Genomic DNA, 14768 nt, shown 5'->3' with positions numbered 1-14768 from the left:
ATAGTTGCCAATGGTCTTATGATCTCAAGGCCATGTTGATATGCACATATAAATCATGGTAAAAACATCAACACATTCTACTCCATGACCTTCGGTAAGTAAACGTAATGCCTGTGAATCCAAACCTTACCTCAAATTACTAGAATGTGTCAATAATGTGAACTCTGCTACTTGTTTTAGGCCTGCTATAATTATGTTATTTATCAAACACAGAATCAGATATATTGTTGTTTACCACATAAGTGTTAAGCCTTTTGTTGTTGAAGCCATGTTATGTAGCATTATAAATTTCAGAATTAGTCGTAATAAATATTATTTTGAGTGATAAATACTTGTTGAATTTTCGCTATAAGGGAAAATTGTTTGATAAAATATGATAGATAGGTGAACGTGAACCCTAAAAATCTCAGATTAAAAAAAAATCAAGAATATGTTTAGAGCTAGATCTCAGGGATGAATTTGTGAAAGGGTTGAGGTTGGAAGCAAAGTTGTAAAGCTTGCAAAAGGAAGCATATTTTTTATCCTTATTTTAATGAATTTTGCATCCATGCAGATTTCAAAACAGATCGATTGAATGAGTATTGTATCCATGCAGATGTCAAAAGGATTTATGCGCTTTGCTCTTTAAGCAGTTCCAAATTCATATCCTGTTTTGATAAAATACTAAAGGGAAATTGTCGTAAAAGTCTTAATAATTTCAGAAAAATTACATTTTAATCTCAAGTTTTTTTTTTTAACATAAAAGTCCTGTTTATTTGTAAAAATATGATAATATGGTATTTCCTGTTAAAAGAAAAAAAAAAAAAAAAAAAAAAAAGACTTTTGTTTTTGTTAATATGTGCCAAAAATGAAAAAATCGAGACTTTTATGTTAAAAAAAAATTGGGATTAAAATGTAACTTTTATGAAAATAGTTGGACTTTCCTGACAATTTACCTGTACTAAACTAGGTTAAAGTCATGTTTGTATCTATTATCTATAATAATAATAAAGAAAAAATAAAAATAAATAAATAAAAGAGGTAATAGGTGATAAGCAAAATCTATCTATTTAAATGATGGAAGTGCATATTCCAAATCCACCAATGCATGGTGCATCACAAAAATTCTGAAAAACTTTTCAACATTTGGAAAGATCTGTAACAAGTCTACGACTCATCTATGAGATTTACATTCAAACAATCATGAGGGAAGTACCACATGTCTACAGTTTTGAACGTATCTTTTCGACTTTTATTAGTGCCAGCCCACAACTCTCGTTTGACAACAGTATAATGGCCCATGTTGTTACCATAGAATGCATATTCTTCTTTTGCTTTTTCACAACACACCCATTTCATTTCCCCAAAATCTAGTTCACACATGTCTCCTACGCAGAATGTCCTCTTCACAAAAAGTTTATCACCCGAACTTACAAATTCCGGAAGGGGAAGTAAGTTTGTCTTAGAAAAATTCTTGATTTCGAGCAACATCAAATTAGGCTCCAGACCAAGTCTCAATTCACATAGATGTCCCACTTCCCTTATATGATAATCTATGTTTAAGGTATATATCTTCCCTCTGAGAAAATGTATATCAAGGATGTGGTAAGTGGAGGAGACATGATTCCATACTCCTTCACCCGCTATTGAATACCATACTTCATGATAGAATGGCTTTATAATAACAAGCAACCACCCAGACTTTGAAGATGAAAAGACAAGGATGCCCTTGAATTTATTACCATCTGCTACTAAACAGGGGAAAGCAGGGAAATGAAGTTGATGCTTTGTGATAGGATTCACAAGCCAGAAGTCTTTGGTTTTCCTCCCAAACAGGATCAAGTAACCACAAGTTAACCCAACACATGTCCTTCCAGTAGAATGGGGAAGTATGGTTTTGAGCATTTTTCCTTCAAAGTCCTCTAAATAGCAGTAGTCTTCCAAGTTATCAGTAGAAATCCTCATGTGCATGGGTGGTCTGCACGCCATAAGACTCTTTCTGTTAGAGATAGCAAATGACCTCCATGACTTGCAAACTCCACTGAATGCAACAAAATCAACAACTCCCAGTTGCATCATAACTAAAAACAGCACATCATGGTTAACATCTGACCAAGGTGCCACACAACCACTTTCACAAGTCTTGAACCTCTTCCTGTCATCATGATTCTGGTTTCTAGTCATAATCGGTGTCTTAACCATTGCTACACCTGAAAAAAAAAACTATATAAATAAAATAAAAACATAATGTTGCTTTCTTTTTTATTAGATGATATTAAAATACTAAAAAAGCAAAGAATGACAATTCCTCAATCACAAAGCTGTAAACTAAAAACAAAGTTGCTTTTGACTTGAAACACAATTATTACTCAAATGCCTTCAAACCAGAAAAAAAATATATGCTAAAACTTTTATCAGCAATTTTTTTTAATGAAATAAACGCATCAAGGTATGAATTTGCATAGTAACGTTCTTCAAGAAAAATAAACAAAGCTATGATTTATTTCAATAAAAAAATAGCACGAAAACCATTACTGCAAGAGGAGCTGCAAACGAGTATTGAAACACATGAATATAAACCATTAAAACCTAGGGAAATTGAAATAATGAAACTGAAAGCAAAAATATTTGACAAATATTACCGACTGACGCCTGTAGACGATTTTGGTAGAAAGAATAGGCTTGAGTTTGAGTTTGTAGGTTTAAGAATTAATCTATAGAAGTAGAACTCAGGTTATAATGATAGCAATCGCTGGTAGTGTAGAAGATTTCGTTTTCGTTTGTTTGTTTGTCAAACCAGTAATTTTGATAAGGGTTAATTGGTTATCCTAATCGGATATTGTAAATTTCTATCCCCACCCCACACCTGAAAATAGGCTCATATCTGGGCCCGTCCTGGGCCAGGCGAGATCAACCCAAAAAGCTTATAATTGAGAAATATACTTAAAACGAAGAACATGAGCATAGATTCAATCTAATTTAATTTCATTCAAATATGTAATTCAGTAATTGTATTATATTTGATTCTAAATATGGAAAAATCGGAATCAAATTAGCAAAACTAAAATAGGAAAGAGTAAATTACTGAAATGGTCCCTATGGTTTGGTCAAAATTACACGTTTAATCCCTAATATTTTTTTTGCAATCGGATCGTCCTTGTGGTTTGATTTTGTTGCGTTTTTCGTCCCTATGGTTTGGTCCCTAACTTTATGTATGTAAGGGACGAAAAACGCAACAAAATCAAACCACAGGGACGATCCAAGTGCAAAAAAAAGTTAGGGACCAAACGTGCAGTTTTGACCAAACCATAGGGACGATTTCAGTAATTTACTCAACAGGAAACTAAATACAACTACAAGGATTCTTTTGTATTTTCGGTCTTCGATAAATTAAATATATTGTTCCTATAAATCCTTATACCTAATTAAATAATAACATGTGTAACAATTAATGCTCTTTTAATGATTTTAGGGAAATCTTAAAAAAAATCCTAAAATTTTAGTCTAATTTATAAAAAAGTCTCGAACTATTTTTTGTTTATAGAAAAGCACAAAATACCGGCTAAAACTTCGAAAAACCCTTTCTGGCCGGTTTCGTAGAGTTAGCCGGTATTCTGTCATTTTTCGTTAGTTTGCTCAAACTATTAGGATTCTTCTGAAAATTACCCGATAACCAAAATATTGGGACTTTTTTGAAAATTACTATGGAATTAGTGGATATTATTATTAACAAATCATTTATAAACATAAATTTTTTTTATTATAAACAAAGGAAATACATTTGTTTCTAATTTCTAGGAATAGAATGGTCGACTATGTACTTCTCTATTGTTTGTTGACCACTTCAAAGTCTCTATGTTCTTCCTATGTATCGTTGTGGGTGTCATAGTGAGAAGTACTCTGTTAGGCGTGACCAATACAAGAGTTGATAATATCTTCCCTAATAAATGAAAATAATTTTGCAACATGTCATTCTCTCATTCATTATGCCACATGTCATTTTGTCAAAATTTTGAGAGATTTATTTTCCACTTGTCATTTATATCATTTTTTTCAATATATCATTAATTTAGTTTCTATAAATTAAAGATACCATAATGACTATATTAATTTCATATTTCAAATTTCAAACTTCAATTTCAATTTTAAATAAATTTACAGTTGAAATCTTCGTTTAACATTTTGTTATAATTAACACGTTTAATATACATGTTTGACAACTAAGAAATAATTTCAATTTAGTTTTAGCATTAAACAAAAACATTTCATAATTTTTATTTATTTCAAACTTCAAATTCAAATAAACTTACCGTTTAATCATTTGTATTTAATATTTTGTTTTAATCAACCCGTATAATATACGGGTCTCACAACTAGTTTATTAATACACATTCAATAAGTGTCTACTTGCTATTAAGCATGATGCTATATGATCACGTGTTATCAGAAAATATCATTACACGAACATATAGATCTTTCATTATGTTCTTTAACCTAACTACCACCTAACCTCCAAACATTAGCCGATAACAACTATAAAATTAGACACATCTATCGAGAGTGAAAAGTAAACTTTGAATGAAAATTTAAATAGGTACTAACCCTTCACTTGTTTCCATATAAATTATCATTCACGGTTCACTTTCCACATTTTATAGATGTGTGTTAGCCGATAGTTGTTAACATGTAAGGTATGAATGTTAGTTGGTAGTTAGGTTAAACAACATAAGAGGAACATCAACGTTAGAGGAATGCTAATTAAGTTCATCTCACCATCATACCCATAACAATGCATATGAAGAACATAGAGAGTTTGAGTGGTCAGGAAGCAGTAAAGTACCCAAACCACCAATTTATTCCTAGAAATTAACAATAAATGTATTTTCTTTTTTTATAATAAAAATATTTTTTATGTTTAAAATGATTTGTTAATAATAATATCTATTAATTTTATGGTAATTTTCAAAAAAGTCCCAAAATTTTGGTTATTATGTAATTTTTAGAAAAGTCCTAAAATTTTGAGTAAACTAACAAAAATGACAGAATACCGGCAAAATCTGCGAAACCGGCCGAAAATGGTTTTTTCGAAGTTTTAACTGGTATTCAATGCTTTTCTGTAAATAAAATTTAGTTTGAGACTTTTTCATAAATTAAACTAAAATTTTAGGACATTTTTTTGAAGATTTCCTTATTTTAATATACTAATATGATACGTATTATTATTTAATTGGGTAATCTTTTGTTCATTATGCAGGTCATCATAATATTCATAAAGGCATCTCGCGGCTCGTCATTGTTATACAGCCACAAGGCGATTAAAATATTGGCGGCTTGGCGCTCCTGCGACCTTCCCCATAGGCCATAGGAGGCCGATCCAGTTATCAATTTAGCCGTTTTGGCTTTTAATAATCCAATAGCCAACGAAGTTATAAACCATAGAGGCTCTACACCAAGACCTTGAAGGCTTGAATTGAGCAGTTCACTGTTCTGAAACTAATTCTGTAGCCAATAGCTGGTTGTGCACTCTAGATGCTTGATGATATGTCTAAGTGAACTTCGGCATCAATATTACAAGTTTGCGTCAGGTATGAAAGAAACAATATGACTTCATTTCGTTTTGGTAATTGACAACATCATTTGCTTGCAATGCATGTGTAACAAAGGACATATGCACTCACATTCTTGTGAAATGTTGCTCTTGGTGTTTCGTGGATGTTGACGACGTATATTTTTATTACAAATGTGGTTCATAAAATTGTAACGTTTTAGCTTAACCTCAAATGCTTAGTCCAATGATATGGATTCATAGGATTTGGATTTATCTACTGCTTATTTGGACTCTTTGCAATTACTTAAAGGAGTTCTCTTTTCCCTCTTTTTTTCCACGCTTGTTTATTTTATTTCAGTTCATATCAAGATGGGAGAAGAAATGCCAGAAATTGTTGCATTTATGAAGCTGGCATTAGAACAGGTATGCATTTCCCTTGATGGTATAGATTCAAGCCACACAAATTTCGAATTATCTCATTATCAAAAGGTGATGTAGGCATTGATTTAATTAATCATCCAACACTTAGATCAAACTATCTGTATATTCAAATTTTCCTGCAATTACTTAAATATTATTATATATCAACAAACAACTACCTGTTCTTTTTTTCTTTTTCTTTTTTCAGGCTAAAATTGCATTTGATAATCTTGAGGTGCCTGTGGGGTATATCTCTTTTTGTCTATGTTCTCTGGTTATCAAAGTCTTTGGTACTTTGACCAACATTTGACATATATAAACGGATTTCTTTTTCATGGAACAGCTGTGTTATTGTTATGGATGAGAAGGTCATATCATGTGGAAGAAATCGGACTAATGAAACAAGAAATGTATACTTCTGTAACAATTTTTTTTTTTCTATTTGTAACTCTGTTTAACTTACCATTATGTTAACACTAGCAAACGGGCCTCTAAAATGTAGGCTACAAGACACGCTGAAATGGAAGCTATTGATGGTTTGCTTGAGGAATGGAAAGAAAAGGGACTTACAAAACATGAAGTTGTTGAGATGTTCTCAAAATGCTATCTTTATGTTACATGTGAACCATGTATAATGTGTGCATCTGCCTTATCATTTATTGGTACTCTTATTTAAACTAACACACCATAGGCTGCATTTGTTACACATGACCAAAATAAGACTGGTAGTATTTTTTTATACATGATGTAGGTATAAAAGAGGTGTACTATGGTTGTGCGAATGATAAATTTGGAGGGTGTGGATCAATATTATCCTTGCATACAAATACAACTACATCCGATAGTGGTGAAGATGTTGGGAGAAAAAGTTACAAATGCACGGGTGGGATAATGGGTGAAGAAGCAGTTTCTCTTTTTAGAAACTTTTATGAACTTGGAAACCCTAATGGTATGTACACATATGTATTCTTAATTACCCATTTACCTTTTGACTCATGTTGTTTCTTTATCAGATAATGTGTCCCCTTTTGTTTTGTGCAGCTCCAAAACCTCATCGTCAGCCCATTCAACAACCATGACATCAAAATGGTGTTTTAGTACTTTTTAAAAAATGCATGTTTCTTGCATCTTGTAACTACTATCTGGTTATTGTTTAATCAAATTGTTACAATAATTTGTGGCATTAGCAACAAGTCATCATTGGATTCGAAATTGTGAAATTTCATAAAGATTGAACAAAAAGATACAGGAACAAATTGAAAGTTGATAAACAATAAGTAATTGAGAATCTCCAATTCTCTCCTCCCAAAGCGTCTTCTCAATCTCAAGAAGTAATTGAGTTCATAAACAATAAGGAGAATGTGAAGTTATTTCTGATAATCAATGTGAATCGCTTTCTATTTCTGATAATTAATGGGAAGCTGAAGCTAGATTTCTGATAATCAGGTTAAATGATTTCTAAAGGTTGATTTTCAACCCAACCATAACCGATGTCTGAATAATCAAATTAAGGGGTTTCAAAGTTCTGATTTCTCATTTCAAAATTTGAAATTCTTTCTCAATTTTTATTTATGTTCTGATTTCTCAATACCTTAATATGTGTATATGTTGTTAATTCAACATTTTTTGAACGACTTGTTATTCCAACATTTGATTCGAATTTCTAAATAGTGTAACCAAAGTATTTGATTCTGATATCATATCTGATCGATATTTGATCCAGGCTCATGTATCTAACTTTTTTTATATTTGTTTCTGTTGTATCTACTCTTTCGATTTGATAATAAAATTTCAAGTTGTCAGACACCAACTATTACTTTGTAAGTTTCTCTTTTGTTCTTTGATAATTATTCAAAACTACAAAAAATTCAAGCTATGTGACTATGATGTGATCCTAGTTCTTTACTTCTTCAAGAATTCAAATATTTTTTTGTAAAAGAGTAATTGTAAGTTTTGGTCTGTTCTTTGTTTTGAAAGATCATACTTTGTTATCAAGAGATGGTGTTGCAATGTTCTTATGTCATTACATGGAGTCATGGACAACTATATATGTTTTTACCAAAACAAATCAATTTTGCCCAACTATACATGTTTTTACCAAAAAAGTCCATTTTGCCCTTGCAATGTTCTTATGTCATTACATGGACAACTATACATGTTTTTACCAAAACAATTAAACAAATCCATTTTGCCCAACTATACATGTTTTTACCAAAAAAGTCCATTTTGCCCTTGCAATGTTCTTATGTCATTACATGCACAACTATACATGTTTTTACCAAAACAAATCCATTTTGCCCAACTATACATGTTTATACCAAAAAAGTCCATTATGCCCTTGCAATATTCTTATGTAATTACATGGAGTCATGGACAACTATACATGTTTTTACCAAAACAAATCCATTTTGCCCAACTATACATGTTTTTACCAAAAAAAAAAGTCCATTTTGCGCTTAATTTACGTTGGAAAGATTTGCCCCAATGATAAGATTGATGCTGCTCACATATTCTGGTTCTCCATCATGTCGTGTTGGGTTGTTTCCCAAAAAAATCATTTTGACACTTTTGCCCATGTTTGGTTGGTTTTTCTTTGGCTGTTGTTATTTTATTTTATTTTGGCCTTTATTTTGGCTGATTTAGTTTGTTTGTACTATGTAGTATGTACTCCAACTTGTTGCTTCTTGTTGGTTTTTTTGGTTTTATTTATTTACTTTTGCCGTTAAAAAAAGCTTTGTATGGTGTGATAAAAATACTTATCAATTTATCACAGTTATATGAAAGCATATGGGAATGTCTTATTTCCGGATATCATAAACCATATGGAAGGTCTTGTATATTGTATCTATAAAAAAATTCATTTCGGATCACATTTGTATGTTGGTAAAAGCTACTGAAATAAATGAACTATTAATTGTAGTTATTTGATTATAATTTTTCGTTTTAAAATTTAAAGGGCCTCATTTTGCAAAAAAGACAAATCTCCATAAATGGTCCATATGGTTTTGCAGAATCTGGGCTTTAGTCTCCAACTTTATAAATGGACCTTATGGTTACAAACAGCACCTCAATTGTTTGTGTAAGCATGGGTGTGGTTTCATGGGTAGCATTCTTCTCACTTAAAAGATCAAATTTCATTTTTGAAATTACATTTTTGTCCTTGTCCCCCTTCTCCTCCTTATCCTTTTGCTTCTCCCTCATAAAAGTCAACAGGTCATCATCAACAATCTCCGGATTTTGAGTTAGCAAATTTTGCAAAACATTAATGAATTCTCTTACAATCTGGGAAGCAAAACCACTTCCCTTTTGGCAATGCCTATAAAAAAATGCACAATAATAAAATATCAACCGATTTGTTTTACAATGAAAAAAGTATATGATTTCATAATATACCCACCTCCAAATCAGCCAATTTTTTGATCCCTTAGACAACAGATATGGTATTCGCTTAATCTCTTTCACACTGAGAATGTCATTAACAATAATAGCAAGTTTCGGCTTTTTGGCTATAACCTCTGGCCTTTTGGGGAGCACCTAAACAATAGCAAGCAAACAAGTGTAACTTAAAAGCAACTAAATAAATAAGTGCAACTCAAATGTTTAGTATAACACCAGTAACACAATAAACTCATATCACTCCTTTAACACAGACACACAGCAGCAGTAACACAGTAAACCAATATAAAACATAAACATAGCAAAAACTACAGATCAAAGATTGAAGGACAAATGGTTAGCTGATTAATTAGGACATTTTTGTAATTTATTTTCCTGCACAGGGACCTATTTGTAAATTTCCCGGGCACCATTTCTGTAAAAGCTCATCTTGTGACTTACATGGACCATTTTTTGCCACTTTCTATTAAACAGTGACATTTTTGTAATTTATTTTTCTGCACAGGGACGTATTCTGTAAATTTCCAGGTGACCATTTCTGTAAAAACAATTCTGCAAAAGAACCTATTGTGTCTTATAGGAACCATTTCTGCAACTTTTTCTTACACAGGGACAATTCTGTAATTTTTTTCGCTATATTGGGACCTATTTTGTAAATTTACCAGGGACTATTTCTGTAAAAAATCAATTCTACAAAGGGACCGTTTTTTACAGAAATGGTCCACCGGGACTGGGGTTAACACCATAGCAGAGCATCACCAACAATATGTATACATCTTGTATGCATACAAATCAAAAAATTTATCAGGCCTAACAATAAGAAACAGAAATTGAAGTATAACAACACAAATTAAACTAGTATAACACACATCCATCAAAATTTTAACCAAGTCTCACAGCAGAGAAAACTTTAATAAGGCCTCAGTGCCTCACAATGAGAAACATAATAGCTAGCATACAAACGGCCAGGAGATGGATGGCGAGATCTGTAAGCACAAATTGAAATCAATTGAACGATTAGTAGGCGTCGATCGGAGATTAGTTGAAGGTTAGTAGGTGGCGACGAACTCACTGAAGGTAGATCCGTACCTGAAGTCCGGTCACTGAGGGCGAAATTAGGTTTTCTGAAAATAGATTGAAGATGAGGGAAACATGAATATCAGTATGATTTCACAGGAATTTTCAATTGAGGGACTGTAGAGTACTTTATGCATCAAATACTTGTACAAATGACTAGATAATTTTTACAATTCAATACAATTGCTTCAAAATTTGTATTTCATTCAATACATTCAGGTTACATACAACCATCCACCAAACATGAGGGGTACAGGAACTAAAGTACTCTATAGTCCGTTTTTATCAGAAGATGAGGATGTTACTATGTACATGAAATGAAACAGCTTAGACTAAGATACAAAAAACAAAGCAGAAAGTACAAGACTGAAGCACAATATGAGTCAATAACGCCCCTTGTATCGAATACATCCGACGACTGTGATTTGAAGGGAGGCCAGATTCAGTAAGAGCATGTGCATGTTTGTTTGTGTGTGAGTGTGCATGTGCATGCGTGTGAGACTGAGACACGAACTAATCTAAACTATGATTCAGTAAGAGCATGATTGTCACATGATTTGATTATAATTTATTTTTAACTGATTTTATTAATCAGTCATATGCCAGATATCTCAATTGGTGGTTGGTAGATTTGTTTTTTAAACCAACTTATTTGGTTGGAAGCTACTTTATTTTGACTAAAAAAAAGTACACAAAAATTAATTTTTTTTCTATACAGATAGAGACCAATCTTGACATCTATCATATCCAATCCATTGCGATACATATACATGATCAAATAAGTTATTTACTTCTACTTCTTCAACAAGATAACATCTTCATGATATTCGGTTACCCAACCATTCCTCTCTCATTTGAAATGTCCAAAACACCCATCATCCATGATCATCATCATCATGTTATCCTAAGTGAGCATCATACAATACAATACAAAGGTCTGCAGATAACAACAATCAAAGAGAAAATGTATAGATATAACCCTAAGGGGGAAACTTATAGAGCCTCCATGCACAAATCAGCAAAAAAGACTCCGGTTTCTGTTGTTTGCAAAACCAGCTCACATTTTTCTTATTCCACCTGGCAAAAAGTCCATTCTCCATAACAGATTATAGAAGGCTCAACTGTTAATGATATAATGTATCAAAAGAAAAAGGCGTGCCTCCTGAGTATGACTCTTCTTTGAAAGGTTTAATAGAAAGAAATAGAAACGTGTATTTTACCAAATATTTCGATCATAGCAACATACTTGAGAATTATATGAAAAAGGGACAAAAACCAAAAAAGACATGAATTGGAAGAAAATAATAGGTTCATTGATGTAATAAATGAAGTCCTAAATTAAAGTTTACAACACAATTAAGATATAGTCATAGTGAAGTATGTGCAAAGAAGCCCAAATTGGCTATACTTTACATAGTCACAAGCAGCAAAGACCTCTAAATAAAGCATATAAGCCGCTTCATTCTTCTGTGTACACAAATATACACCCACCCACAAATAACACCTACTAAACTCATCATCATTAAGTTATCACTTTCTACACAATCTCCCCATGTCGGAATCCATTGCTCCCACATTCCATTCCAGGGTCCAAACCACAAGGGGAATCATACCATTTTGGATTCTCAGGGTAGAAACTGTCAACTTGCAAACCAACAAGACTATCTGTTTCTGTTTCATCATGTCTTATGGGTTTTGTAAGTTTGGAATCTTCATCAAATCCATTGCATTTCAGCCATTTTTCGGGTTTACACGTGTCGTCCCAAGATCCAACATCGCCAAGTGTCCGTTCAAAACTGTCGTCATCATCTTCAATCAAATCCGTATCTTTTCCATCTCCATAAATCCTTTGATGTCCACTCCAATCTACCAAATCATTATCAGACATTAGCCCTAATGATTTTGATCCATATTCTCCTACGTTTCTAACTTTGTTTATCACATCAAACAATTCTTGAGACACGGAACTCAAAAGCTCGGGTGGCATTTTGGTAATTTTCGCTTCGAGAAGCCCAACTTCATTCTTTAACTCCTTTACTTGCTGCAAAACCGTGTGTTGCATATCACTATCATCTTTCCCCATGAAGTTTTCATTATCAGTTTCATCACTCATTCCATAAACCAAATCTTGATCCGTTAACAATCCGCCTTTATGACCAACAATTCTATGCATAATTCTTGCATTTCCATCCAATGGACCAGGTTCATGCCCTGAATGAACAGCATAGAGCTTGAAAACAGCCATTCCCTCTTCTTGATATACAAAGGTTTTATCTTTCTCATTGTAATTAGAAATTGGCACAATTGCCCTTATTCGAAACCCACATCCACAACGCTTGGATGCATAAGGTTCCCTTTTCAAGATTCTTGATTTTTTAGATGATGAAGCGGGTTCCCCTGCTCGATGACATGCGTAATCTTTAACTTCTGCCATGAATGGTTTATATCTAATGTACTTTTGTCTTATACATAAAACAACCTTATGTTTAGTTGCCAATTGTTGCAGCTTACTAGGTACATCTTTTGCTGGGACATCGAATGATTCTGTGTACTCAAATCTACGTCTTTTTGATCGGCCCCCACCAGAGGCGTTTGAATCTGAACAAATAGGACAAGCAGCTACACAAGCCCTAATGTAAGATTCAGGTATCCCGTAGAACTTAGCACCTATTGTCCAAACTTGTTTGATTCTTTCTATGGTTTCTTTCAACCCTAGGTGCTTCAAATCAGCATCGCCATGAAAATTCATGACGATTTCTTGCCATTGACTGGTATGTGAAACAAATTGATTATTCGAATTGTTCTTGGAACAAAGGAATTCATTACCGTGTTGGCCTCTATGGACAGTGAGCTTCTCTTGAATTCGCTTCCATGCCGTCAGGTAGGCGGTGTCTTCGTTGCGGTCTTTCCAGACTGACCTCCAGCTAGCGAGAACCGCTTGAGGCGTCGCCGCCTTAATCTCGTCGGGATTCGCGAGACGGCCTTCGAGTATACAACGGATCATCAAGGAGTGAGATTCGATGTTAAATGTGTAAAATTGAGAAGATATGTGAGGCTCTGGGTTAACGTATTCAGGTCTAGGGTTTGTTTTTTGGGAAGAAACGTCGTTATTATTTGTAGCTGGTAGAGCACCGTCTGCTTCGGAGGATGTGCGGCTGATGGAATCTTCCTCATTGTCATCACGAAACAAGTCGAATTCCGACAAGGGAGGTAGACAGAATTCCAGCGGCGGCGGGGGTTCCTCCTCGTGGTGGCTGTGATCCAAAATCAAGGGCTCAGGTTCTGCGATCGGATCAAGGTGATGATGAAACAGACCCTCTTCAACTTTGCTTGGATTCATGATCTTTTGGCCTGAAATAATCGAAATTGGAAGAAAAGAAGACTCTGTGGGTTCAGTCTACTCTGACATGAGAGAGGGTTTGAAGAATCCCTCTCTCTTCTTCTCTCTCTCCAAAGAAAAAACAAAACTTTCTCTCTCTAACTTTCACTGTTATTTTAAGGGCTTTGATGAAGTCTTTGTTGGGTTGGTGTTGGATAATTTATATATATATTGTGAGATGGGGAAGAAAGTGACGTATTGTTTGACTTTGACCCCATGAAGACATTTTAAGGTTTTGTTGTGTTGTTATTTCAGTGTAATTTTCTTTATTTTTATTTTATTTTTTATTTTTTTGATCAAACACTCCAAGTTCAAAACAATTCTCCATCCTTTAAACTTCTAAAAGATTAATTATTCATAACGTATCATATTAACGTATTATCTAAAATGAAAATCATCCATTTTTTAAAAATATAAGACCGTTCATTATTTCTAACATCTCACTTTTCCACATCATTTAGATATTATTATAACGTCATCATTCTACATGATCATCCTTTTATTTTTTTCTTTCACCTAAAAAATAATCGTTTCTCACTTTCATTTCATCATGGAGTTATAGTGTACAAACATAAGAAGCGGATAAATCTTGTCGTAGGGGGATGTTTGTATGGTGAAAAAGGAGGGGCGGTGTTGCCCACAAGTCACCTCATCTCATTGCACCCTATTGTGGAGCATCCCTCATTCTAATACTTCAAGATATAAATGCATTTAACACCTTCAAGATATAAACGCATTTAACAAAGGTGTCGGTGTAACACTCGTTTTTGGTAATATTAGTGGTGTATATAAGAAGATAAAAAAAATTATGTTTGGTAACTTTTGGTGTTTTAAGAGTTAAATACAATTATGTTCATCACATTAGAGCATACGGTGTGGGTCATGTTGCTTCTTGTTGTGGCTGAGTTGTCAGCCCATAACGCCGTTATAATATCAAAAACACCACATCCCCTTCTTGTTGCATCTTGT

At 33.4% G+C, this 14768-nt stretch overlaps 4 protein-coding genes across 5 annotated transcripts; 1 reads left to right on the top strand and 3 right to left on the bottom strand.

Annotated features, from left to right (window-relative positions):
* Positions 1-1031: 1031 nt before the first annotated feature.
* On the bottom strand, positions 1032-2788 carry LOC111879973 (uncharacterized). Its single transcript, XM_023876397.2, has 2 exons — positions 2622-2788; positions 1032-2189 (listed from the first exon to the last, which is right to left on the bottom strand). The coding sequence occupies exon 2, from the start codon at positions 2179-2181 to the stop codon at positions 1147-1149; it is 1035 nt and encodes a 344-aa protein (XP_023732165.1). The 5' UTR covers positions 2182-2189; positions 2622-2788; the 3' UTR covers positions 1032-1146.
* Positions 2789-5246: 2458 nt separating this feature from the next.
* LOC111879982 (tRNA-specific adenosine deaminase TAD2) lies at positions 5247-7189 on the top strand. The gene is made up of 7 exons (XM_023876403.3): positions 5247-5564; positions 5886-5950; positions 6156-6193; positions 6291-6357; positions 6450-6609; positions 6699-6896; positions 6989-7189. The coding sequence occupies exons 1-7, from the start codon at positions 5516-5518 to the stop codon at positions 7024-7026; spliced, it is 615 nt and encodes a 204-aa protein (XP_023732171.1). The 5' UTR covers positions 5247-5515; the 3' UTR covers positions 7027-7189.
* Positions 7190-8928: 1739 nt separating this feature from the next.
* Positions 8929-11569, bottom strand: LOC111879948 (uncharacterized). 2 transcript variants are annotated; one of them, XM_052770302.1, is made up of 4 exons: positions 10433-11569; positions 10213-10329; positions 9345-9481; positions 8929-9263 (listed from the first exon to the last, which is right to left on the bottom strand). In XM_052770302.1, exons 2-4 carry the CDS (start codon positions 10216-10218, stop codon positions 8969-8971), a joined length of 438 nt encoding a protein of 145 aa, XP_052626262.1. In that variant the 5' UTR covers positions 10219-10329; positions 10433-11569; the 3' UTR covers positions 8929-8968. The 2 variants fall into 2 exon arrangements, with proteins under 2 accessions (XP_052626262.1, XP_023732143.1); XM_023876375.2 differs by having other exon boundaries at positions 10277-10329.
* A 142-nt stretch (positions 11570-11711) lies between these two features.
* LOC111879956 (uncharacterized) lies at positions 11712-13946 on the bottom strand. Its single transcript, XM_023876383.3, has one exon. It carries the CDS (start codon positions 13758-13760, stop codon positions 11958-11960), a length of 1803 nt encoding a protein of 600 aa, XP_023732151.1. The 5' UTR covers positions 13761-13946; the 3' UTR covers positions 11712-11957.
* Positions 13947-14768: the final 822 nt, after the last annotated feature.

This window comes from Lactuca sativa, chromosome 4 (assembly GCF_002870075.4).
Source record: "Lactuca sativa cultivar Salinas chromosome 4, Lsat_Salinas_v11, whole genome shotgun sequence".
Classification (NCBI taxonomy): domain Eukaryota; kingdom Viridiplantae; phylum Streptophyta; class Magnoliopsida; order Asterales; family Asteraceae; genus Lactuca; species Lactuca sativa.
This window is presented reverse-complemented; position numbering and strand designations above follow the sequence as displayed.